Source organism: Manacus candei, unplaced genomic scaffold (genome assembly GCF_025592945.1).
Source record: "Manacus candei isolate 608988 ecotype Guabito, Panama unplaced genomic scaffold, ASM2559294v1 h1tg000073l, whole genome shotgun sequence".
In the NCBI taxonomy this organism is placed as follows: Eukaryota; Metazoa; Chordata; class Aves; order Passeriformes; family Pipridae; genus Manacus; species Manacus candei.
This window is the reverse complement of record NW_026138121.1, coordinates 1,028,750-1,055,246: the sequence shown is the minus strand read 5'-3', so window position 1 is coordinate 1,055,246 and position 26,497 is coordinate 1,028,750. Positions and strand designations below refer to the sequence as shown.

General features: G+C 59.0%; 2 protein-coding genes across 4 annotated transcripts in view; both read right to left on the bottom strand.

The window, feature by feature from the left end:
* Nucleotides 1-939: 939 nt before the first annotated feature.
* Nucleotides 940-15,997, bottom strand: MDFI (MyoD family inhibitor). Its single transcript, XM_051808507.1, has 4 exons — nucleotides 15,857-15,997; nucleotides 5,964-6,146; nucleotides 2,523-2,774; nucleotides 940-2,130 (listed from the first exon to the last, which is right to left on the bottom strand). The coding sequence occupies exons 1-4, from the start codon at nucleotides 15,924-15,926 to the stop codon at nucleotides 1,874-1,876; spliced, it is 762 nt and encodes a 253-aa protein (XP_051664467.1). The 5' UTR covers nucleotides 15,927-15,997; the 3' UTR covers nucleotides 940-1,873.
* A 5,494-nt stretch (nucleotides 15,998-21,491) lies between these two features.
* FOXP4 (forkhead box P4) overlaps nucleotides 21,492-26,497 on the bottom strand; it is a 59,079-nt gene continuing 54,073 nt past the window's right edge. For all 3 annotated transcript variants that reach the window (XM_051808701.1, XM_051808703.1, XM_051808702.1), the window contains exon 17: nucleotides 21,492-26,354. In XM_051808701.1, coding sequence (XP_051664661.1) covers nucleotides 26,210-26,354 — 145 coding nt within the window. In that variant the 3' untranslated portion in view covers nucleotides 21,492-26,209. The remainder of the gene's footprint in view (nucleotides 26,355-26,497) is intronic.

Sequence of the window (26,497 nt, the reverse complement as noted above, 5' to 3'; positions counted from 1 at the left end):
ATCCTGTCCACCCCAGGGTGGGCAGTGATGTGCATCCCATCCCCTGGCCCCTCACTCCTTTAGTGAGAGATAAAGCCTCAGTCCAGCACGCCGAGCCCTCCCCGGGGTGTGTGGGGTGGAGGAAGGCTGCCTGCCCCAGCCTCTTCCCCTCTGTGCACTTGCACCCTGCCGGCTCCGACCGCCCTTCGCTCACCACTAAAAATAGGTTTCCCGGCTGAGCGGCAGCGCCGGAGGGCAGAGAGCCCAGATCCCAAACCAGCCCATGTCACCGTGACCAACTGACCCATTTGGCCCTGATTTTTAAGTATTTTTCCCTCCTCGTTCAACTTCAGCCCAGGCAGCAGCTGAGCTGGGCCAGCTGAGCCCCCCAGGGGCAGCGAGACCCTGGTGTGGGGCTGTGGTCCCTGACCCACATGGCCTGGCACAGCATGGCTGATGGTCCCACACTGGGCTGGGACATGATGGGTGGCAGCAGGAGTGGCCAAAGCCACCCACATTCCAAGGGCTGCCAGCTCCCATAGCCTCATGCCAACCCTGGGCAGCCTCAGCCCTTCGACCAGGAATTCATGTGATTTATTGTCTCCTTTAGGGAATTTGTGCCCTGGGTCTGGTGAAGCAGCTCAGGAGCCTGAAAGGAGCAGGGAAGGAGCAGGGAACGACAGTGGGACAACAGGGCCAGGGTTTGTCCCAGGGGAGCTGGGGCGCTCCAGGACCTCAACCTGTTCCCTGGAGTGAAGGACAGAGAGTCCTCTCACATTTTCCCTTCTGGCACAAGGACCAAAGCAGGAGCACCCTGGGGCTGTCCTGACCTGTCCCATGTCCCCAGGGCCCAAGGCTCCCCTGCAGCTGGGAATAGGATGGGGCACAGGCACAGAGATGGGGGACACAGAGCTGTCCCCAGGGAGTGCCCTGCAGAGCATGTGGTGGGGCAACTGTCGGTCAGAAATGAAGAAAGACCTTTATTTACAGTAACAAACAAAAAGGACAAAAAAAAATAAAATACCGTGACAGTTCCTTCCCTGTTTCCCCAGCCCTTCATTGGGTATCTGCCACCCCCACCCAGCCAAGATCCCTCCCCCCAGGACGGTGGGATGGGGACAACAACTGATGGGGGTCATTGGGCACCAACTGAGCCACCCTGCCCCACCAGCCCCGGGACACAGGGGGGTCAGGAACAGCTTGGCACAGCTCCAGGGTCTCCCCAGCCCCAGCTTCGATCCCACTGCAGGGGCTGGTGCAGGAAAAGCTTCTTCCCAGAAGGGGACGGGCTGCCTGTATTGCACTTGGCTGCCGGTCTCAGCACCGAGGGGGGGTTGGCAGGAGGTGTCCCCAGCACGGGACCCCGTGCCTGGCTGGAGGCTCCAGCAGCACTGGGGGTCCCGGTGGGGAGCAGGGCTCTGTGCAGCACCAGCCCTGGAGGTGTCCTGGGGGGAAGGGGTTGCTCTGTGCCCCCCCATGTCAGCCCCCCGTGCACCTGGAGCACTGTCCTGGGGCAGCCCCGGGTGGTGGCAGCAGGACAGGCTGTCCCCAAGGCCAGGACCTGGGGTGGCACCCGGGGGCTCTGCGGGACGGGCGCTCCTGCTCTCGGCTCAGGTGGCAGGAGGTGCTTCACGAACCGGCCCGTGTGGGGAGGAGGTAGAGCATGAGAGGATGCCACCACCCCTGGAGTCCCCGTGGCCCTACGGATTCACCCTTCCCCAGGCAGGATCCAGGTCCGGCTCACCAGCTCCGGGGATGAGGTTTGCAGTGGGGGACGTGCTCTCCTCCTTCACCAGGCTCTGTCCTTCAGCGTTTCCCAGCGGCTCGGGGACCCTCACCCGCTGCGGGGGGTGCTGGGGGGGTCCCAGCGCAGGTCCCCCCGCCGAGCAGCCCCTCAGGAGGAGAAGCAGAGCCCGCAGCACTCCATGCAGATCTCCAGGCAGTCGGCGGACTCGCAGCAGGCGTCGATGATGCCGCAGTCCATGTCGCAGGGCAGGTCGCAGTCCGCGCACTCGCCCGAGTTGCAGCAGCAGCAGCAGATGCAGGAGTCCTCGGAGGTGCAGGAGCCGCAGGTGGCACAGTCCAGAACGATGTTGCAGAGGGTCAGGAACTCGCAGAAGAGGCAGGAGAGGATGCAGTGGACGCAGCAATCTGGGCAGGAACGGCCAGAGAGCGGATGAGGGGATGGGCGTGGATGGGTGAGGCAGCACCCGGCACGGATGGATGCCCGGGGAGCACTGTGAGGGTGGGAATCCTCCCTCAGGAATTAAAGGAAGGGATGGGAAGTAGGTCTGAGGGCCAGGCACTGCCCCAGGGTCCTCCCTCAACACCTAGGGACATGCCCAGGCCTCAAGAGAGACCAATTTTGGAGGACAGGAGATGGCCCCACTCAGCACCCACCCTACAGAGGCTGCCAGGAGGGGAGCTCGGCTGGTTCTCAGCTCCAGGGGTCCCGATGGGCTGAAAGGATGCTGCACGAGAGACCCCAAGGGAAGAAGGGCTGGAAAACGGCTGGAAGGGGACCCCCCGGGGAGAGCTGGTACCTTCTTGGGCCTCAATAGGGATGTGGGAAGAGGCCGACTTGGAGCTGCCCTTGCTCTTCTTGCTGCTCTGGCTGTTGATGGAGTGGTGCGGCTGCAGCTTTCGGTGAGGTTTCGTGCTGGGGAGGGGCCGGAAGAGCCCGTTCCCCGCGTCCCCGTTGGCACCGCCCGGGTCCGGCCCCCGCCCGGCGCCGTTCTGCAGGAGGTGGGTGCAGGGGCCGGGGGGCTGCAGGGCTGGTCTCACCTGGGGCTGGCCTGGGGGGCAGAGCAGCACGTTACCCCCCGAGCCCTCCTGTAGTGCTCCACCGAGGAGAAACACGGGCCTGGTCCCCTGTCACCACACCTGGTCCCCAGCGTGGCTGGGAAGTGATGCTAAAAGGTGGATGGTCCAAGAGGATGGAGATGGAAAAGGAGATGGAGAAGAAGAGGTGGCTGCAGGGAAGGAGGCAGAGGCTCCAAAAGAGGAAGGGATGAAGAAAGAGCAAGAAGTAGAGATTTTTTTGTGAAGGACGTGCTGCAACTGCTGAAACTCAGCAGAGCACCCGGAGGAGGAGGAGGAGGAGGAGGAGGAGGAGGAGGAGGAGGAGAAGGAGAAGGAGGTCTCCCGGGATCCCAGCACTGCCGGCACAGGCAGGAGGGATGAAGCCACCGAGGCTGCCAGACAGAGCTCCTGGCTGTCCCCACCATCCTCGGCAGAGCCGGAGGAGATGAAGCACCACTGGAGAGCCGGAGTGCTCATCTCTCCGGGGCTGCGGGAACTGGCTGCTTCACTAAAGGTCTCCCCAACCTCTGGCTGAACTTCCCTGCAGGAGGAGGAAAATAACTCTCTGCTCTGTCTGTGCCTCCCTCCAGCCTCGCACGCTGCAGCCGTGAGCGGCCACAGCCCCATGTCCTGCCAGGACACTGCCAGACCCAGTGCCCTGTGTCCTGCCAGAGCCAGTGCCCTGTGTCCTGCTGGGACACTGCCAGAGCCAGTGCCCTGTGTCCTGCCAGAGCCAGTGCTGTGGCTCAGCCCTTCGCTCCTGCCCAGTGCTGTGTCCTGTCCCCACAAATCCATGGGAGAGGACTGGGAACCAGCACAAGGGAGGAGGTTCCAGCATCCATCACCCCCCACAGCAATGCCAGTGGAAGCCACAAATAAAATCCTGTGTGATGGTGCTTTGGCCAAACTTTGCTTTTGCTCTCCCGTGGCAGTAAACAAGGGATGATTCAGGCAAGAGGCTCGAGGGCAAAGGCACCTCTGGCACTGGGGAACAGGAGCTGCTTTCTGTGCAGGGCACAGGGGGACGCAGGGGTGGGGTGGGCACAGACGGGCCCTGTCCTGCACCCACGAAAATAAAACAGGTGGAGGTGAAAAACACAAGTGGATGGTCCTGGAGCCTGGCTCTGCCAGGCTGAGCTGGACTTGGGCTGCAGAGGGAGGTTTAACCAGGGGCTTGGTCTTTGACACACGCTGGGAAGGGAACTTAAAATAACCAGGGCTGAGCGGGAAGAGTGGGCTGGAAGCAGGAGAGATGGAAGAAGAGCAGACTGGAGACATGGAAAACAGGTCTTGGATAAAATGGGAATTGTGCCCCCTCCCTAAAAAACCTCACATGGTGTTGACTTCCCATTCACCCTTCTCCAGTGCCCTCACCTGCCTGTGCCCTGGTGCTTCCACCGAGCTGGCACCAAGTGGCACCAAGGATGAACCACAGTGCCTGGGGCTGCCCAGAGCTGTGATGGGCCAGCAGGGACCCGGGCAGGGGCTGAGCCTGCAGGGACCCAGCAGCAGCAGCAGCAGCAGCAGCCCAGCAGTGTCCAACAGCAGCCGGGTTCTCTGGGATTGCAGCAGGATGCAACTCGCTCGCCTTGGCGCTCCCCATTTCACTGCATTCCTCAGATTAAACTGTTTGTAAATCAAAATCACGCTCTGGCTCTGGAGAGTGGCAGCCAAAGGCAGCCAGGAATCCCCCCCCTCTAAGTTAGGGAAAATAGCTTCCATTTTTTAGGAGAGCCTTCAACTCACAGGAGCCCAAAGCTCTTCTAAAAGAGACACTTTGAACCCGAGCTCAGCAGTGTGGTGCTCCCCAGCAACATGGGTGTCAGGGCAGGAGTGGGGGGGACCAGCCCACCTGACAGCCCCCACTGCAGCCACCCACCAGCACCACGGTGGGAAATCAGGATTTTGGGCGGAACAGCCTGCCTGTGGATCTTCAACGACCAAAACCCTCCTGGGTGCTCGCTTGGGGTTTCCCACCGAGGTGGTGCCTGCCAGCCCCGGGGTCCAGGGGGTGCCCGGGGGGGGCTGGGGAGGGGGCTGTGCAGGCCCGCGGGGTGCAGCGGCTGTGCAGTGACTCAGACGTGCAGAATGTCTGTGGGCAGCCGGCCCAGCTCCCAGATGCTTCGCAAGGGCTCAAACTCTGCTGGAGGAAACGTGCGCTCTCCTCGCTCCACGTAGCCCTCGGGAGCGCCCGGGTTCCGCCGTCCCCTCCCCTTCCCACCCCGCCTGCCCGCTCTTTGCGGTGTGCAACCTCGTTCCCACCCTCCCTCGTCCCGTTGGGAAGCATCCGTCCACTTTACTCCCCCTGGAAGGGAAAGCTGCGCTCTCGCATCCAACAGAAGGGGACTGGCTGTGCCTACGGGGCAGCCCGGGAGCGAAACCCTCGGATCCAGGCTGGGGGCCAGGGAAAGGATGGACAGCGGGACTCCAGGAGCGCCTGGCCCGTGGCCTTCCACATCTGCCAGCTCTGCCTTCCCACCCCTGCGACGGCAAATGGATCGAGGGCCCCCACCCCTGCCCCTTCCCCAGCACGGTGTTTCTCATGGGGAGGGGACAGGCAGGGCTGCGGTAGCAGATTTGGGGAGGTACTGCCTGGCCTCACATCCGCCTCCGGCAAAACCAGCTCCTCCGAGCAGCCAGCCCGGCTCGCCCGGGATTTGCACCAGCCTCACCCTTGCCCTGGACTCGCCAAGGCAAGAGCTGTCCCGGGGGGAGGCATCTCCCTTTGCTCCAGCAAAGTGGCTGCTGTGCTCCTGTCCCGCGGCAGCGCCCACGGGGCTGTTCTGCCGGGGGTCTCCTCTCTCCCCCTGTGGCTGTGGGGGATGTTCCATAGAGCAGCCAGCTCCTTCCCTGGGGGGCTGATCCCTCTTCCCACTATGGCATCCCAGGGGACCCCAACACCACCGAGAGCTCCTCCAGCTGCCCCCCCTCCTGCCCCTCCAGCCGGGCCCACAGGCAGGAGAGCCGGAGCCATCCCGGATGCCGCCCTTCACTTTCCCCACTCCAGCTGACTCACGCTCAGCTTAAGCCTTTTGCTTTGATGTGGGGAGGAACAAAGCGAGGAGGAGATGGATTCCCACCTCTGCCCTCCTTTTTAACGCGCCCTGCTCCTGATGAGGCGGCAGCAGCCCAAGGCACTGGCACCTGGAGGTGGCCGGAGCTGCCACGAGGGAAACACTCACATGTCACAGCTTTGGGAGCGCCTGCGAGCTCGGCCCGGGGGCTCTTCGTCAGGACTTTTGGGGACTCCTCATCTTCCAGGGGTTTCTCCTTCCTCTGCACCGTGGGGCGGGTGGGTGTCCGGGGCTCTGCCGACGGCGCCGCTGGAATCGGCCTGGGCGAAGGGCGTGAGGGCTCCCCGGCCTCTGCAAGAGAAACGGGGCTGGAGCTGAGCCCCTGGGGTCACCCAAACCACAGGGACCCACAGCACATCCCCACACTCTGCAATCAGCACCGGGCAGGGCGTCTGGGCTCTGACTCCCAAGCCAAATCCAGCTGCCCCTGTTGCACACAGTGCGGGGGGAAGAGCTGGAGCACCACAAGGGATTTGGGGCTGCTCGGGATGGCCGTGGAGGCTGCACCACTCTGCAGCTGCTCACCTCGTGCAGCGCCAGCAGCTCAGCAGCACCATCCCAAAAACTCTCCTGAGGTCCCACATTCCTTCTCCAAAAAGCCAAGGGATCTGGTTACACTCAGCGGTTCAAGCTGGATTTTTCATCCCCCTTCCCATGAAAGGGCCACTGTCTTCCCTGTGGGAGCTGGCTGCCACCTCCCCTCATCTTCCTGCACTCTGGGACAGGGGCAGCCACTGCAGGACCCCTCGATGGGGCAAGTAAAACCCAAAAGGAGACGAGTTATTCCCCATGGGATCAATTCTGATGCCACACACCTCCTTGCAGAAACCCACAACCCCCTTCAGCAGAGCCCAGTGCTGTAGGTTGGGAGCTTTCTGCCCCTCATGGTGGGTTTCCATGGGGGATGTGGGATGTCCAGGGGAACTGTGGGGTGTCCAGGGGGGCTCAGTGCAATGCTGCAGTCCCCCACCCACCCTCCTTGCTGCCCCATCCCTGTCCCCATCCCCTGGAATAGCAACCTCTTGCACAACAGGGGCTGGACCACACTTTATATAAAACTAAATTATAGCCTGGGCGAAGGGAGGGAGAGCAGAGACCCATAATTTCCTCGGCTATAACAAGAGGTCCCACACACAGGCAGGCAGGGGCGGGGGGGGCAGGGGGAGAGAGACCTGGGACAATTCATTATCCTCCATCTGATGAGGGTCCTACACGGAGCCAGGGAGGAAGGTGGGCAGAGCTCACAAGGGGAATCAGGAGTATAACGAGGGAGGGAGAGGCTTCCTCTGCACCCCGGGGTCAGCAGGAGCTGCAGAGGGGCTGCAGCCTGTCTGGACTGATGCTCCACAACACCCCACACACCCCAGTTTCCCCACAGGACCACCCTCTCTGCCCTCCCCAGGGTGCTGATCCAGCCTGGGGTGCACAGCTCCTGTGACAGGGGGTTTGCTGGGAAGGAAAGCTCATCCCAGCAGAGCCCTGCTCGCAGCTCTCACAGGTGGGGTGATTTTGGGGCTCAGCCGAGGGAAATCCAGCGGCTCCACCTGAATTTCACACGGCAGTGTTGGCTGGAGAGTGTGAGCACGTGAGTCCCAGACAGGAGAAAAGTTGTTCCCATGCCTCTGGGAAGCCCGGGGCAAAACAGAGAGGTGAAGAGAGCTGCCATCTACCCACAGTGTATGGGTGAGGTGTGGGGATGAATAATTCCCACACGCTGCTGCATCCACGGCCTCTGCCATGTCCCGACCTGGACCAGCCTGAGTCAGACGTGATCTAATGCCTGTTAGAGCTAGACATGGATCCCTGATGGCTGAGGAGCTCTGGATGAAGCCCTGAGCCAGAGGTGCCCAGCACAGAGCATGGAGGTGATGCTCCCCCGAGGTCCCTGGGAAGGGATCTGAGCTGCTCTGGGTTCTGCTGTGAGAAGTCCAGGGCTTAAAAATCCACAGCCCAGATTCTGGGGCTGCCCAGGGCAGCCCAGGGCAGCCCCATCACCACCAGATCCCCTTCCCTGCAGGTCAGTGATTTTACACTAGGAAAAAGAGCTGGAAAATCAGGTGCTGCAGCGGGACAGGGGCTGGCACAGGGAGAGCTCCAGCTGATCCCTGCCCCTGCCGTGGCCACTCTGTGCTGCTTCCATCACATCCCTTGCCCTCTCTGTGCCTGTTCCAGGGGGATGAGGACAAGGACAGCCTGTTGAGACCCTGAGCTCTGAGGGAAAGCCCAGCAGTGGCTGTCTGGATCCATGTGGATGCCCAGTGTGCTGCTCCGGGATGGAGACAGGGCTCGTTTCTGCCCTGTCCACCTCACACATGTAATTACCCTGCACAAGGTCTCACACACAACCACAGAGATGCAGGGGGGGAGGTGGCAATTAAATTAACTCCCACGGGAACAAGGTGGCCAGGAGAGAGACAAAAATAGACAGGAAAGAAATTTGGGGAAGCTGGTCCTTCCCTGCCTTGCACAGCCTCACATCCCTGCTGCTGCAGGGCCATGGGCAGACCAAGTCTGCCTTTTGCACCCAAGAGGAGGCATCACCTCTGCTGACACAGGGAGAGATGGACAGACAGACCCCCAGCACTGGCACAGGCTCATCCCACAGCTCCTGGCTCCCTCTCCTCCTTTAAATCCCCCCCAGCCCCTTCTCCAGGGGTGCCCTGCCAAGACAAGGCCCCCCTGGGGTCCCCTCTCCCAGTTTCCAACAGGGCAGGGTCTGGCTCCCTCCCTCCCCTGCTGCCAGACCAGGCTTGACCTGAATCCCTCAGGTTTGAAACCAACCACAAGCCCAGGCAAAGCCCTAAGGAGAGATGGCCCTCAGGATGGGCCATCCATCCCTTTCCTCATCTGCACCCCCAAGGCAGCTGCACCCCCAGACCCTTCCTGGGTGGGATAAATGCCCATCACAGATGAGGGTCTGGGTCTCCACTCCCCCATTCTGCACCACCTCTTGTACAACAGGAGGGAGACGTGAGGGTGACGTGGCACAGGGAGGGCGACTCCGGCGTCTTGTTCATGGGAACAGAGCTAATAAGGCATTTAAAAATAATAAGCCCAGCTTCAATAAATCACAGCATTGCCCCAAGGTACAAAAGATTAGGGGAGCGATAGACATGGCACTACTTTCTTTTGCCTCCTGGTTGCCAAGCCCAGGACACGCACATGGATCTGGTTTTCTGACTGTTCTCCCCATTTCCAAAGTCCAAATCCAGCCGTCAGGAAAGGCCCAAGACATCAGTCAGCTCCAAAGTCCACCAAGAGGGTGAGAAAAGAGGAGGGAGGAGGGAAAAATTAAAGCTGGAGGGTTTCATTGCTGCAATATTCCTGCCAAGTCCAGACATCCCTCTGGGAGTGATGGCTGCAGGAAGGACCCTCTCCACATGACCAGTGTCTGCAGGAGCTTCTGGGGCCACCCCCGTGGTCCTGACCAGGGGAAAAAGCACTTTGTGCTTTGGGTGGGAAGCACACTGAGGTCCTGATGAGCTTGCAGGACTGAGGTAACCATTCCCAAAGAGCTGGACAAACAAAAGGCAACTGCATTGTGTCAGCAGCTGGTGGGAGCTGGGATGGGGCAGAGCATAAACAGGAGCCACACCACAGGCAGCACAGCCACACATTCCCAGCATGGCACTTTCCCCATCCCTGCTGCCCAAGGCCAGAGAGACACAGTACGGGAGGGAAAATGCCTCCAACACACGGAGCTGAAAACAGGCTGGGGCTGGGGAGAGTGGAAGCAAATCCCACCTCTTTGGCAAGGCAGATGTTTGCCTTAGGTGGTGTCAACCAGAAGGGAGGGAGAAGGGTCCCAGCACATCTGGATCCACGTCTGAGCTCTTGAGGAGCATCCAGGTCTGATGCCATGGGATGTGACTCCTGCCCAGGAGAGCCTCCTGTCCCCCCCTGCTCTCTCCCTTCAATCCCTTGGGAATGGCTGGACAGGGACCAGGTAATGTTGGCCGGAGACACAAACAGAGACGGTCTAGGGAGGTGTTTGCCATGAACAGCATGCAGCAGTATTTGGTTTGGGAGCTCTCTAATCTCTTTTATGCAGATAAAATGAGCGTGTAATCTCTCTTGGTTTTCCTATGCTCTGCCTGGCCCAATCAGGTGCCTGTCTGACCTATTCCAGGGGTATTTTAGAGCCTGATTAAGTGGTTTCAAGTGCAGAAGAGACGGCACTGAAGCAAATCCTTCCAATCCCACGAGCCAGGATGGAGGAGAGGAAAGCAAAATTCTGGTTTGAAAGTTTGCTCAACTGGGAAAAATCCAAATGGCTTATTTACATTCAGTCTGAAATTAATGCACCGAAGCATTCTCAGATTCTGTGACACTCAGGGAAAGGAAAAGGAGGGTGGGAAGGGAAGGGGGAGAGATGCCCAGAGCACCAGAGCACAGCTGGGACAGACCCAGCACATCTTTGCTTCCCTCCCTTTGCCCCAGTGTCTCTCTGCTCACCTGGGCAGTGCTTTGGATAAACAGTTCAGTTCTGGGACAATGAGGAATTCGGTAAAAAAAAAAAAAAAAGTGGTTTCTATGAAAAGTTACTTCCTAAATGCAAAAAAGCAAAACAAAGCAAAAGAACCCACAAAACCCCAAATAGCTCAGCAGCCTGGGAGTTGTTGTTATCTGTTATTTATAGCCCTTGGGTGGGTAGGAAGGGAGGAATTTTGGGCCAGACAGGTCAGGACCAGTGTCCATCCAGTCCATCCGTGTTCGGAGTTTGACCTCAGTGACAAAACCCCAACTCCAGGTTTGGGGCACAGACCCTGTGCCAAGGTGTCCCTACAAATTCCATCACCCAAAGGTCCTTGTTGATCCAACCAGCTCCTGCCAAGGAGGCAACAACCAAATTCATGGAAGAATTGCTCCCACTCAAGAGCTGGGTGGTGAGGATGACCCTCGAGAAGGGATTTCAGGGAAGATAAAAAGTAAAATCACTGCAAGAAGCACTTCAGTCACCACAGCACTGGGGAGGAACTATAGCTTATGCAGTAAGAATAGATTTAACATATATATTTTATACATATTAGGGCAGCATTTGGAACTGGAGCTGCAAGGGAAGAAGGAATCTCTAAGCCTGAACTGGAGGTCGGGGACAACACAACTTCCCAGGACACCAATCGGACCAGCAGGACCAGGTTTCTTCCTTATTTTCCTCTCCCAGCATCAGGCCTGGGCTCTGCCTCATCCAAAGAGCAACATAAAACCTCCCAGACTCACCGTGGGGCCAAGGAGTGGTGGAAAACGATGGGAAAACAAAAGCACGGAGACCCAGCCTGGGACTGAGACAACTTGCACTGGGTGTGAGGAGCTCTGTGCCAGCTCGGGGCTCCCTGGGGCAGGACAACCCCTCAAAGGATGGAACAACCCTATACCACAGGAGCCTGGCTTGGGGGAAGGATGCAGGAGGAAATCCTGCGACATCCTGGGTGTCCTTAAGGAAAAGCAATTATCCCTGAAGCCTGGAAAGCGGCTGAGGAGATGCCTATCACATCCAAGGAGATTCTGGGAATTACAGAGCAAGGAGCTGTGCTGGGGAAAATTATGGAGAGAGTAATTAAGGACCAAGCCAGTCCAGTAATTGTGTAACCTTCTGGGGTTAAACCAGCACAGGTCCTGCCAGGGAAAATTTGTGTCTTTCCCCCTGCTAAGAGTCCTCAAAGGAAGTTAATTGAGGAGCGGATCAACGGGAGCTGGTGGACACTGTTATTAATGAGGATAATAATTTGCACTTCTGCAGCCCCTTTCATCCCTGGCTTTAACCCAGGGCCCATCACACGTTACCTGAGCTCCAGGTATTTTCCAGGGGCTCAGCTGCAGCTCTGAGTGGAAACAACCTCGGCACAGCTCAGACCGGTGGGGAAACTGAGGCACACAAATGGGATTTGCCCAAAGAAACATCCCCTGGAGATGGAGCCTGGCACCAAAAGCAGCCCAGCCAGGTGAGCCCTGTCCTGCCCTGGGGGAAGGAGCCAGAGCTGGAGCTCCTGTGCACCCACCCCAACACAGGATGGGACTGGGGTGAAAACACTTCCTAGAGCTCCTGCCCACTTCCCAGTCTGCAAATCCAACGAGGCAGCTCAAGATCACAGATGGGTGAAGACTGGAATTTTTGGGAAAAAAAATCCCAATTACCCCATCACTGCACTAAAGTAAAAGCTCATTTCCACTGGTACAACCTGGCACCCTGAGGGGGGAGAAATGGGAAGGGGCTGCCAGAGCGGGAGGGACCGAGGGGGCTCATCCCGGGGGCTGCTGTGCCCATCCCACAGGGGGCTGTGCTGGGCAAGGCAGAGTTCTGGGGAAGATCACCAGAACTCCAGAAAACACCCCAAGGAGAGCTTGGGTTTCTGCAGCTCCCAGGCTTGAGCAGGAGCTTTCCAAGGAAATTCAATAAGGAGCTGGAGTGGGAGCTGGGGCGGCACAGCCCGAAGGCCCTGCTTTGTTTTGCACGAACCCAGAGACACTGAAAAAAGCCAGGAATCTGCCTTTTTCTGTTTGGCATTTGGGGTTTTTTGTTGTTGTTGTTTTGTTTTGGGGTTTTTTTTTTTTTTGCAAAGTTTTGCTGTTGTTCAAAGGAAAAACACAAACGAAGTGTTTTCACAAGCTGACAAGAATCTTTGAAAGAAAAGCAGAAATTGACCCTTTCACACAAAAAGTTTTTATCTGGGGTTAAAAAAAAAATAATTTCGTCTCTTTTAGGGCTTTTGAGGGGGGATTTTTTGCACTTTGAAGGTACCTGTGTACAACTCTGCAACCCTGCATTTAAATCAGTGTTAAGACAAGCAAAGACCCTTTTCTTTTGACCATGGAGGGGGGTCCCTTTGTTCCTACCCCTGTCCCAGTGCAGGACAGTCCCAGAAATGGGTACCTGCCTGGCAGTGGCACCAGCTCCTGCCCAGCACCCCCTGCTCGGGACTCAGCCCCCCGAGGGGGTGACAGACCCTCGTGCAGGCACCCACACCCTGGTATTTTGGGTCTGAATGCTGCATTATTAGGGCTGAGCACACAACAGCTTTTGGCCTCCTGTTACACCTCGGGGCAAAATCCTTGGGAACAGGCAGAAAGAATTAAAGGGAAAAAAGTGCGTGTGAGTGTCCCATCCCCGGCTGGCTCCGAGCAAAGACACAGGGAGCTGCCAGGGGCCAAGCTGGGACACAGGCACGGAGAGGGGGCATAGAGGGGGACATGGAGGGGCTGGGGTGGTGGTCTCATGCAGTAGATGTCCTGCTGGGAAGGGAAGGAAGGGAGGGGAGAATAAGCAGAGTCAAACCCAAGGGGTAGGTTTTGCTTCTGGAAGTGGATTTGCCTCGACCATCTTTACATGGGTTTGCTCCCCATGAGGAAAGACCCTCTCCTTCTGTCCCTGCTGTCCCTCCTCTTCCTCCCCATGAAGGAAGGATAATCTCAGCCAAAAATCTTTCTGTTTTCCTCCTGTTTTCTGCTAATTCCTCTGAAAAGTAATTACCCCCCATCCCCTCCAGGCAGACAGTCACCTCTTCTCTCCTGGCTCCTCTGCAAACTACCTGTGGCTATTTCGAGGCTTTGGTTTGCCATGTCCCTGTCCCTGCTGGGTGGGAGGAGACTGGGATGGCACCCAGCCCATCTCCAGAGATGCCAGGGAACAAACTTGGGGAAATAAGCTTCTGCTCAGGCTGGGAAAGAGCACCAAGCACAGCAAAACCAACCCGACCTGCCCATCATGTGCTAACTTGGGCCAAACCGCCCTGGCACCTCAGTTTCCCTGTTTATTCCAGAGCCTTGATGTTTCCAAATGAGCTGGTCTAGTTTGCAAAACTTCAGAAGGGGAATGGAGAGAAAATTCCCAGGCTCGGTGGTGCGTGACAGAGCCTCTGGCCGCTGCCCAAGGGATCAGGGCTCTGTACCCGACAGCGAACGGGCCCAGAGAGCCATCCCCAAAAACAGAGGGAGACAAAGACAGGAGTGGTGTGAGCAAGGATTCGAGACGGGCCACCACAGAGCTGCCCTCTGAGGCAGGACAGGGATATTCTCTCGGGATGAAATTTAGCCCCTGGAGCTTGGTCAGACGGAAATTGAGGGTGTCCTGGAGACCCCCTTGTGCTCCCAACACTCCAAAGCGGGGTCTAAAGGAGACAAAGTTGGTCCAGCTCTGCTTGAGTTCATACATCAGGTCCACACTCCCCTCCAGAGGAGCTGGGGAAGGGGAGGGTGGGTTAAGGGCTGCTCTGGGATGGAAGTGCTACACCTCCAACATGGAATTGGGTGCTCGTGGATGCTCCCAGGCACCTTGGCTGGGTCCCACCACTCCTGCTCAGGACAACAGTACAACTGGGAGTTTAACCACACTCTACCTACACACCACTCCTGTGCAGCCACAGGGAACGCAGAAAAGCTCCAAAAACATTTTCCCAATGCATTTTCAACAGAATTTTAAACTACTTTTTAAAATACCCCCCAACTGATGGCACAGCAGCCGTGCACAGCACTCCTCCTGACCTGGGCTGGAGGCAAGTTCCCGTGCAAAAGCTTTTTGCACAGGGTCTGTGCACTAACAGTTCACCACTTCCCACCTGGAAAGGAAAGGGAATGGAAGGAAATCCAGGGAAATCAGTCCCACAGAGCCCCTGCAGCTGCCTGGGCCCCGGGACGCGGCTGCAGCTCAGAGCAGCACAAGAGCCCAGCCGGGGAGCGGAGCCTGCGGCATCCAGCTGGAAGAGCAGGGGGGAAGAGAACAAGAGGATGTATTCTCCAAAGCTTGGGCCCAGCCGTGCTCCGGGCCAAAGCCAACACGGGACTGGTCCAGCTGTGCTGGATCCTGCCCCTCTCCGTGCCCGGTGCTCCCGCAGCCCCTCAGCCCCGTGGCCCCTTTGGAGCACGCGGGAGCTGCTCCCGGTGAGGGTTTGGCCCCTTTTGCGTCTGGCCTGACAGACACACCACGGCGTGTCCCACCATCACCAACAGCCTCCTGCCTTTTCTCTCTCTCATTGGGACTTTTAATGCCGTTTCTGCACGTGAGCCTTGGCAGGGACTGAGCACCGACCCGGGCAGAGCCTGGAGGGGCTCCGGGGGGCTCAGCTCTGCCCCGTGGAAAATGCAGGGATTCCCCAAACTTTTCCATCCACTTCTCCATGGCCTGATCCTGCCCCCCTGCATCCCAGGGGCTGCAGAGCAGCCCCTCCACCCATCCCTCGGCGGGGGTTTGACTCGCTCCCTGTGCTTGGCCCCGCTACAGAAACTGCTGGAGAGTCTGTGCTGCAAAGTCCCCGCGGGGTCCCGGCAGCTGCTGCACTCGCACAAACACGGACATGGACACACTGCCAGGGGCACCAACACACCCTCAGCTCCACGCAGCCGTGCACACTCACACTCACACTCACACACACACATACACTCAACTGTATGTTCTCCCTCTACAAAATGTGCTTACATGCACCCCTCCAGTCACGCACCCCCTGCTCCCCCCCCACAGCCCCCCAGCCACGCACACACATCCTCCCCTCTTCTGTGCACACACACTCATGCTCCCCTCTTCTGTGCACACACACCGTCTCCAGCAATGCACCCCCCCACGGGGCACCCCATGCCGAGCACCCACACGCCCAAACCTTGCACACCCCCGATCCGTGCACACCTCTCCACGTATCTATCCCTCAGCCACACACCCCTGGCGCTGTGCAGACCCACCCGCAGCCGTGAACCCACAGCCCCCCACCCGTGCCCCCCAGCCCTGTACACACACACACATATGTATTTATACATCCCCTTGTCGTGTACCCCCGGAGCTCTGCACGCACCCCCCACCCGTGCACACACCTCCACTCCCCGTGAACTTACACCCCCCCTCCCGTGAACCCACAGCCCCCCACCCGTGCACACACACACACACACACAGAGCCCCTTCCCCGCAGCCGCGCCCCCTCAACTCCCCACCCGTGCCCCCCAAGGCACCCACCCGTGTCCCCCCAGCCGCGCACCCCTCTCTCCCCTCCGCTCCCTCCCCCGGGCAGGACCCCCCGTACCTGGCGGCGGGACCGGCTCTGCGCGGGGCGGCTCCGGGGGGCTCGGCCGGGGGCTGCCGGGCTGGGACATCGGGGCGGGCGGTGCGAGCTCGGTGCGGGCTCAGAGCGGGCTCAGTGCGGGCTCAGTTCGGGCTCGGAGCGGGCTCAGTTCGGGCTCGGAGCGGGCTCAGTGCGGGGCGGCCCCGCGCCCGTCCCGCCGCGCTCACCTGGGGCCCCGCGGGGCGCCGCGCCCGCCCCCGCGCCCGCCCCGCATCCCCCGGCCCCGCCGCCCCGGCGATGGGCCGGCCGGGCTCGGGGCTGCCTCTGGGCAGGGCTTCTGCCTTTTCGGTTTTTTTTCTTTTCCAGTTCCTTAAAAAAAAAAGCCCAAAATTAAACAAAAAACAACAACAACCAAAAAGCTGGGAGCGCAAACACGCGGCCGCCCGCGCCCGCAGCGCTCCGGGAGCTTCTGCTGGAGGCTGGAGCGGAGCCGGGAGGGGAGAGGCGCGGGGCAGGCAGAGGTGGTGGCTCCCGGGGCCAGCCTTGGATTTGGGATTTCACAGCTGCGGGGGGAGTAATGGGGCTTAGCTGTGCTCGGGCCCCTCGGGTGGGCGTTGGGACCCTTCGGGGGGTGCTCAGGTCCCTCGGGTGGGTTCTCCAGCCTGTCCGCCTTCCCCCAGGCAGGAAAGCAAAGAGGGAGCTTCTGTGCCTGACTCCATGGCCTGTCCAGGAAACGCCTCTGCCTCCCCCACCCCTCCCTGCCTCAGTTTCCCCAACAGGAAAATGGGGTTCTGCTCCTGGGGGCGATGCCTGGAGCTGCTGGGGCCAGAGGTGACGGTGTCACTGCCCCGAGACCAGCGTGACACCCAGGTTCAAGCAGCAGCAGCACATCCCCAGAGGGCCAACCCAGAGTTCAGTGTTTGCTCCAGCACCGTGTCCCTGCAGGGCCCCACGAGAATTCGTCCCCGTGCTGAGCGTCATGTAGGACCCGGCAGGACATTTGCAAGGTTGTTTTTGCATCCCACTGCCGTGTTTTCCTGTGTTTAAAAGCCCAGACTCGCAAAGCACAACAGAGAGAGGCTGGATGGCCACGGGCTGTGCTGGAGCCTGGAGTGTGATCCTGGAGCTGGACCAGCCGGCAGCACTGGGGGCTGCCCCCCTGCCCTCCCTGCCCTGCCAGCCCTGCCCTCGGCCACCCCTTCCCAGACACGCTGGAGTCTGGGCAGTAACTGGATTTTGCAATCCAGACCTTCGGCTCCGGGTTCCCAGAGCAGGACTGAACCCAGGGGACTCCTCACATCCCACTGCCCTCCTGCCTGGTGATGCCACAACCCTGCTGCCATCGGGGCTGTCACCAACGCTCTGGGGCAGCGTTTGGTGGGGTGAGGGATAAGGGAGACGTCACCACTGCGGTCACATGGAAAGGAAATGGGTCGGGAAGTGGGAATGAGGCAGCCTGGGGCACGAAGCGGGACTGGAGGGATCTGACTGCTCAGGATCTTTCCGAGAGCTCCATCCTGGAAGCAGAGAGCCTTCTCTGTGCATGATTGTCACTGAGGGTGAAGCAACGAGTGACACCGTGACTCCCAGTCCCTGGGAAAACCACCCCGGCACAGGGAGCCAGGGCTGGGTCACTCCCCTCACCTGACACCGCTCTCAGCAGGACCCTGCCAGCTTTCCATGGCATTCATTGCCGAGCTGGCCGTGCTGGTGATGGCAAGCAGGGCCGTGGGGTGTGTCGGCATCGCCGGCTGCTGAGGCAGTGGCTGAGTCACGCCGGGATCACGCCGGGACCGCACCAGCCCCATGTGCTGCCGTCGCACATTCCTCCCTGTTTACCTGCCCAGACACCCCCGGCCCGGCCCTGCCGGGGCAGAGCTGCCCTCGCTCCCCAGGGCAGCCCCGAGGGACAGCCCCACTGGACAGAGGGGGCTGATGTGAGAAGGACCCAGGAGCCCTGGGGCTGCCTGGAGCTGGGGGAGGCAGAGGGTGGCTGCCTGAGCAGGGGGTGCTCTGCCTGGGGAAGGACAGAACTGGGAATGCAGGTGCCACGTGCTCAGCTCGGGCCATGAGGATGCACAGCTGGGTGGGGATTAGCAACTCTCCTCCTCTGCACTGGCAGCTCCACCTGACAACCCAGAAAATAATTAAGGAGTAGGTGGGAAGCTGAGTCACAACTTTGGTGGTCCATAAGCCCCTGTGCAGGCCTGGCTTTGGGGGGGAACAGGGTTCCCCAGGCTGGCAGACCCTGGCACAGTGGGAGCTGTGCCACTCAAGAAAGTTCTTCTCAAGGTTTTTAGGGCCACAGAGCAGCAGGACTTTACCCGCAGCAACACAGGGGCCACGGTGCTGCCTTCCCCGTGGGCCATCCTGCTGAGCCTCCTGTACCCAAGTGGGGACATCCCAGTGCCAGTGGTGTAGCTCCCCTCCCAGTGACAGGGATCACAGGGAAGCCAAGAGCAGGATCCAACCTTGCAAAACTAGTCTGCACCCTCCTTTCTCACTCACCACTGGCACGGCATAATGATGCCAACAGCTTTCTGCTGCCATAATCCTAAACAGTGTTTTCCACAAAACCAAAATTCTTTTCCCCCAAAGTGTTGTCCCCTCTAAAGACAACTCCCCCTGAGCAGCTCGAGCAGGGGGCTGGGGGTGGGTGGGAGAGGGACTGGGGGCACCCTGCAGTGTCCAATTTAATCCCACAGTGATTACACCCAGACTAATCCTGGGCTACACCCAGGACGGCTGCGCTCCGAGGAACGCTGTGGGAGCTGGCTGGATTTTGGAAAACAAGGCCATTTCTGTAGGTGTGTGACTGCACTGACCCACATTCACAAACTCTGGCTTCCAACTCCGCTCCCGGCTCCGCCGCCGCCAAAGTAAATCCACCCGAGCCCTCCCAGCTCCCGGCTGTGCCTCGGGGGGAGCAGGGCCTGCACCCCTTGCCCTGGCTCTGCACCCCATTGCCCTGCCTCTGCACCCCCTCACCCACAGGTCTGCCCCCATCACCCCGGCTCTGGGGGTCCCCCAGCACCCCCGTAGCTCCCCCAGACTGGGGGCGGCGGAGATTTTAAACCTCCTTGACCTTCCCGTCTCCGGCGAGGATTTAGCACTAAAGCCTCGACTTTCCAGTTCAAAAGAGGGTTTTGCAACATTCCCGGCATCTATCCCTCGGCGAAACCTTTGAAAGTAAAATAAATAAATAAGAGAAAACGCGTGTGATCCGAAAACAAGGAACGAAACACCCCTGGAGCCGCAGCGTGCGGTCGAGCCGCCCGGCCGGGGCCGGGACCCGGCACAGAGCTGGGCTGTGCAGCCCCAGCCGTGTTTGCTTGGGGTCTGAGCCATCTCCCCCTGATCTGCGGAGCAGAGTTACCCGGCCCTGTGCACACACAGAGTCTCTAAAACAAAATAACCCTCTCAAGCCCTTCGGTGGGGGGAGGAGGCTCTGCCTGCCTCGCTGGGTTCGCAGTGAATGACCCCACTGTTTTACATTTGCTGCTGAAAGATTTTGATGAGTCACGAGCTATTTCTGTAAATAATTAAAAAAAAAAAAAAAAGAAAAAAGAAAAAGAAGGAAATGGACATTTAATAATAATAATAAAAAAACCAACAAAAAGAGGGCCCCATGGACATTCATCTTTGGAAAATGGAAAAATTAAAGACTTCCCCCATCCCCTCTGTGCCACGCTCCGCCCTGGGGGGCTGTGGGCAGGTGATGGTGTTGGGGGCAGAGGCACAGGGGCATCATGGTGTGCACGCTGGGGCAGCCCCACCACTGCCACTCACCCTGGGGACCACTGGGGACCACAGCTTGGGGGTCTCAGTGATCTCCAGTGGTGTGGGGTGACAGGGCCCCGTCCCAGCCAGGGACTGAGCACCCCTGTGGCCTCTGCAGGAGGGGCTGAGGTGGGAAGAGGCACGTTGAGGAGGGTACGGTGTACCCAGGGATGGGGAGGTGCCCCTCAGGTGCCTTGGGGCTCACACTGAGCACGTTCCTGGGCAGGGTCAGCAAAGCCCCCCCCGTTTGGAGCCTCTCCTGGGTTCCCAACACCCCCAGAGCCCCACAGGCAGCGGGTCCTGCTGCGGGCAGGGCGTGGTGTGCTCACACCCACCAACAAGGTCCCCTTTGTCCTCCCTCCCACCCGGACCTGCAGGCCAGGGGCTGATGGCCCAGGTTTCTGCACAGTCGGGCAGGAGCCGAGGCTTTTGGAGAGGCTGGGGTGGCAAAAGCAGGTGCCACACCCATCCAGTGCCTGCTCCCCCCATTTCTGCTCTTTTCCTTCCCACTTACTAAAGCCACAATTATTCTTCCCAGCACTTTGTGAGCCCCCGGTGCAGGGGATTCACAGCAAGCCTGCTGGTAGCCCAGGGGTGGGTGGCCATCGTGTTTGGGGACCCTTTCTCAGCCCCACTCCTGGGGTGATACAGCCACAGGGACCAGCAACCCCCAAGACACCATCAACTCAGGGAAGGGCCAGACCTCAGAGCAAGAACCCTTTGGCCATTTCCCTCCTGGCCCCAATATTCCAATTTCCTAATGCTCATTTAAAACAAACAAGCAAACAAACAAGCAACCCGAAGCTCTTGCTCCTTTTTTTGGCTCTTTGCTCTTTGGAAGCTGTGCTGGCTCTGTGCATTCAAGGCAGTGACTCCCCCCTAGTCCTGCTGGAGGGGTGTGTGAAAATCCCATGGATCTGGAGCGCTGGAGAGAAGGGTGGTATCCATCTGGGTGCAGCTCTGGGGCACCAGGAGGGAAGAGGAGGAGAGGGGTGGGTGCCTCCTGCCAGCGTTTTTTGGGTGCATGGACTTGCTCTGCACCAGGAGCTGAGGGGAGGGGCTGACTGGTCCCAGTCTCTCCCCCCCATCCACATACTGGTTTAGCAATCAACTCTGGAAAGCTTTTCATGTCAAAAAAAAAAAAAAAAAAAAAAGGAAAAAAGTTTCTAGTTTAAAAGTGAAAAGCTGCAAGTGTTAAATCGATCAGAGCCAGATGCTCCCCCCAGAGATGCTCCCCTGCCCTCCCCAGGGAGCTACAGAGTTGGCAGAGGATGGGGACACCAGGGGGGGACAGGGACAGCAGCCCCCCTAACGCTGGGGCACCCATGGGTGCTGGCTCAGCTCCCTGGGTGGGTGGTGAGGGGCTGCAGAGGCACGTTCAGCACACCCCAGGAAGCCACGGGCGAGCTGGACACAGCTCAGAGCCCTGGAAAAGGGCCACTGGAAAAAAGATTAAGTGAGTTTGGCTGGGAGGGAGCGGCGGAGGGAAAGGGGATGTAACAGTCTGTTAACATTGGCAGGGGCTGCACACAGATGGGAGCAGCCATTTCGGGGGGCCGGGAGGAGGCTGGAGTCTGGAACCTCATTCCCATCCCCTCGCTGCTGAAGGGCCTACAGGGATCTGCAGGGAGAACTTCTTCAGGGAAAGGGTTGCCAGGCATTGGAAGGGGATGCCCAGGGAGGTGGTGGAGTCCCCATCCCTGGAGGTGCTCAAGGAATGGCTGGATGTGGCGCTCTGGTCTGTTGACAAGGTGGTGATCAGTCACAGGTTGGACTCGATGATCTCGGAGGGCTTTTCCAACCTCAGTGATTCTGTAAAAACGCACATTTTTTTTTAAACCAACAACCCTAAGAAGGCAGCCAGCACAGCGGCACGATAGGCAATTTATTTTATTGCATTTTATAATGCCATTGTCCATACAGATTACATGCAGCTAGACCTACTGTACAAGGGTTTACCGTCTGCCAACGCAGACACACGGAGCTCAGAGTACAAATACACAGCGAGGCTATTTCCTTTATACAGCACGAGGGCGGCAGCGAGGGGAGGGGTCTCTTTACACATCCGCCCTCCCCTCCACCCTCCGGCCCCCTCGGACCTGTCCCACCTCCCCAGCATCACCTTCCCACCCAGCGCCAAAGAGGATGGGAACAAACGGGGAAAAACAGGAAAAGGTTGTGGCAGGGCTGGCGCTTCCCGGAGCAGCCGGGGGTGGGATGTGCCCGAGCCACGGGCTCCCCCGGGGCCACGGCGGGCACCTCCGGGGGTGCAGAGCCCCCCAGCCCCTGGCTCTGGCCTGTCCCGACCTTCCCCAACACTTCCAGGACAAAAACCTAGATCCAGGGAGGACCTCCGGGGCGTGAGGCTGGCCAGGGGTGTAAACAAAGCAAAGAAACCCTTTGGTTTGATGCAAGTTCAGCTGCTGCTCTCCCTTCCCCCCCACCCCGGCCCCCCCCGCAGCCCCCAGTGCTGCCAGCACCCCCTCCCTCGGAGTGCTGGTTTCTGACCCCCTCCCCTGGGTACCTGTTTGAGCTATTTGGGGGAAGACGTCACTGAGGGGGAAAAAAAAAAGAAAAACACATGGAAAAAGTAGTAATTCCTTCAGTGGGAGATACCAGAAAAATGCCTCTACGTACAGAGAGGTGCCCACAGCTTCCCCTCGTAGAAGTGCCCTGGGTTGGGCAAAAACAGGAAATAAAACACAAAAATACAGAAAAGCCCAAAAAGAACCATTTGTTTTGGTAGGTTTAAACCCAGAATATATATATCTCAATATATACAGACATACAATTCTGCCACACGTTGTGTTTGGTCCTTGATCCTCCCTCCCCCCCGGCCTCCGGCGTGTGTTTGAGGTAAGACACGCAGAATTCAGTAAAATCCAAACCAGCAAAAAATCAACCAGAGGGGTGAGAGGGGTGGGGGCAGTGAGGGTGGGGACACACACACAGTACCTGGTTCAGGTGGGACCCTGCAGAGGCAGCTGGGCTGGGCAGGGGGTAAGAGAAGGAATTAAATTTACCCCTGAGTATCAAACCGGGCACGTTTCCTGTGAAATCACCCACCAGGATTCCCGGGGAAGAGGCATCACCTGGAGCCACAGGACTTTCCAAACCTGTGCATGTGTTTAAAGAAAAAAACTCCTTTATATTTATATATTTATTTATATATATATATAATATATAGAGAGAGTGCTCTTGGGAGCTGGGATGGCAGCTGAAAACCTCTGGGAATACTCAGCACGGAGGGGAAGGTGCCAGGTTTTCCTCACGGGGTCTGGGGGTGGCACACGGGGGATTTTGGCTGAATCCACGGGGATCTGGAGGCCCTGGGAGGCATTTCTGGGGTGTCTGTACCTCTGGAAAAGCTTAAAAAAACAAAAAAAAAGTCATACCCCGAGGAAGAAGCCCTGGAGGGCTCGGCAATGCCGGGGCCACCTTGGATTTGTGCAGAATCCAGGGGGCAAAGCTGCCAAAAAATTAAAGAGCGGGAGGAAGGTGAGGGAAAAGGACCAGGAAGGGCAAAAAAAGGGGAGCAGCTACTGAAACCTCCTCCAAACAGTGAGGGGGTCTAACATTGGGTGCTGGCACTGCCCCAAGAGGCACAATGACCCCCAATGCCAACCCAAAATCCCAAAAACCTGGATGGAGGCAGGTGATTCCCCACAGAGGGTGAACTGTGGCCAAGCAGCAGTGAGGGGCTCAGGGGCTGCACCCCAAGGTCCAGCCTGTCCATCCCTCCCCTTTGTATGAGTAAAGCAGCAATGGGTCCCCCCAGCAACATCCCCCCGTGCCAGCTGTAAACTTGGTACTACAATAACTTAAAATGAAAAGAACTGGAGGGGGAAAAAAAAAGGAAAAAGTGAAAAAAATAAAAAGGGAAAAAAACGGGAAAAAAAGGAAAAAGAGAAAAAAGGGGAGAAAAAAGAAAAAAGGAAAATAAAAAAAGGAAAAAGGGAAAAAAAAGAAAAAAGGAAAGAGGAAAAAAGGAAAGAGGAAAAAAGGAAAGAGGAAAAAAGGAAAGAGGAAAAAGGAGGGGGAAGGGGAATAAAGGGAAAGAAAGAGGGGGAAAAAAGAAAAAAAGGGGGAATAAAGAAACAAGGAAAAAAAAGAAAAAAGGGGAAAAGGGAAAAAAAAGGAAAAAGAAGGATAAAATAAAGTAGGTGGGGAAAATTGCCGGTGCCTCCAGCCTCACAGCTCCTTTGGCAGGATGGGGGGGACAACAAAAGGGGGGGTCGGGTGGTGCCCCCCGGCCCGGGCAGGGTCTTTGGTGTCCGGTGGAGCCCGGGGGGGGCCGGGTCCGGGTCCGGAGGGGCCGGGAGCCGGGGAAGGGGCCGGGAAGGGGCTGGAAGGGGCTGGGAAGGGGCTGGGAAGGGGCTGGGAAGGGCTGTCCCTGCGCTCGCAGCCGCGGCGCGGGAGAAGCGCGGGTGACACCTACAGGGGTGTTGGGGACCCGCGGGGAGCAGGGAAAAGCCCGGATTTGGGAATGGGAAAGGGACCCCTGCAGCCCCAGCCGGGGGGGGGTGCCGGTGACCCCCGTTAACAGCCCCAGTGGGTTGTGTCACCCCCCTCGCTGCCCCCCGAGGGTCTTGGCAGCCCCCGGAGGGTGACACAGGGGATGATACAGGGGGTGGCACACAGGGGATGATACAGGGGGTGGCACACAGGGTGGCACAGGGGGACACGGCTGGGGTGGGGGGTTCTGCTCAACGTCCCCCCGGCTGCAGGGGGGGCCCAGGGACCCCCTCTCTGCAGCCACCTGGGTACTGGGGATGCTTCAGGCAGTGAAAAGGATGAGTCCAGTATGGGCTCACCCTGGGGATACCCCACAGCACCAGGAGCCCCTTGGGGAGGTCCCAGAGGTGACGTGGGGCCAGACAAACACAGCCCCCCATGAGCCACAGCTGTGTGTTGCATTTTCAACACTGCTCCCGGGGTGTCAGCCCCATGTCCCGTGGGGTGACACAGCCCCCCAGTGTCACATCCCGGAGTACCAGGGACAGGGAGGGATGGAGCAACCCTCGGGATCGCTCTGGGGGAGCCTGGAGCTGGGCTCAAAAACGTGAGCAGCCCCACATCCATCACAGTGAGTCCCCAAAGACCCCACTGTGTGCCAGGACAGCCAGTGCCAGCCCGGCTGTGCCAGGGAAAGTGCTGCTCCCCGGGGAAGGTGATGCTCCCCAAGGAAGGTGATGCTCCCCAGGGAAGGTGATGCTCCCTGAAGCCAGCACAGGGCACTGAGGATGCCACGCTGCCTGCCAGGAGGAGGCTGGCACTGGGTACCCACATCACCACCCCAGAAAGAAAGAGCAGGGAGAAGAGGGGTGTTTGGTTGTGTTGTTCTCATTATTATTAATATTTTTTTCTTTTGGCATTAATACCATCTGTTCACCTGAACTACGGACCTTCTGTCTCTAGAAATCTTTTGGTATCTTCCCATCTGGATGCACACAAAAGGATAAGGAAAAGAAAAGATGAAAGCGGGAGCCCCCCTGCAGCGGGCTCGGCTTGGGGGCTGTGGCCAGGTTTGGCCACCACAGGGATCCATCGGGCTCAGCTTTGCTCCCAGCGGGATGGGATGGCCCCCAGCTCCTCTGCAGGTGCCCCCAGGAGGAGGGTCGGTGTTGGGGGATGCTGCCCTCCTGCTCCACTGAGACCCTGCCCCGGCTCTGGAGGTGGAACAGGCACGCAGGGGGCCGGGAGCCTTTCCCTGAAGTCGAAGTCAGGCCACTGGCCATGCCATCCCCACACAGGCTGGGAGGTGTCACCTGCTGCAGCCACGTGGAGCAGGACGGGGGGAGCTGTGTCCTCACTGCTGGCGCTGGCAGTCGGCTGTGGATGGTCAGCACTGCTGGGTGCCAGGAGCCCCCACCAGCCCGTGGAAGGCAGAGCCTGGGGAGGCTGCTCTGCTTGCCAGGCAGTTTAGCAACTGGCCAGAGGTGACAAGGCAGAGGGGACCCCGTCCCACTGACGTGCCAGTCCTTGTCCTTCCCCAGCTTCGAGACAACGGTGCGAGCCCGACATCCAGAGCACGGCAGAGGGCTTAGCCCCGATTCTGCTGTTTCTTCCCCCAAAGCTGGCTGGAGGCAGCACACGTGGGCAGGGTCCACGGTCCCTCCTAGTGCAAAACCCACCGGGGGCCCGAGGGACGACAGTGGGTTCCTGCCATCGCTGCCTCGGGGCGGCCGAGCACCGGGAGGAGGGGACAGAGGTGCCTTCCCTGCGCCCGCCGCGCACAGGGAGGGAAGGAAGGGACCATTTCGGACAGAAACAACCTACCATCCTCGTTCACCAGTCACTAACCAAGGGAGGAGGGGAGAAAAAGTCCAGCTCTTGGGTTTCTGCTTCTCGTGCCACGGGACGTGCCCGTGGCAGGGTCGGTCAGTCACCGGCTGCAGCGCGGGGCAGTGGGAGCGCCGGGGACGCGCCGGCAGCAACGGGTCGTTGCCCCAAGGAAACCCTTTTGCTTTGTGGAAGTGCCTTTAAAGAACAGGTTAACGCCGAAGGTCACCTTGGGGAGGTGGGAGCGTCGCTTGGTCTCCGGCCGGGAGGGTGGGAAGGGTTTGCCCCTCGGTGGGGAGGAGGAAGGAGTCCTTAGGACAAGTCTTCCACTGGCAGCTCCTCCTCCAGGTCCCTGTCGTCGGGAATCGTCACATTCTGGTTGGTGGTGGCCATCAGCGACACAGGTCTGCTGTCGTCCTCCGCCTCGGCTGGTTCCTCCTTCACGTGCACTGGGTGGCTGTGGGGGGGGAAGCCTTCAGCCTCGGGGGGCTGCTCCCCCCCAGCCACAACCCCACAAAGCTCTTGGTCCAAAACCCTCCTCACCCAGGGGACAGGAGCCGTGGGAAGCAACAAGCAGCTCCTGGTGCCTGATGTGTCACC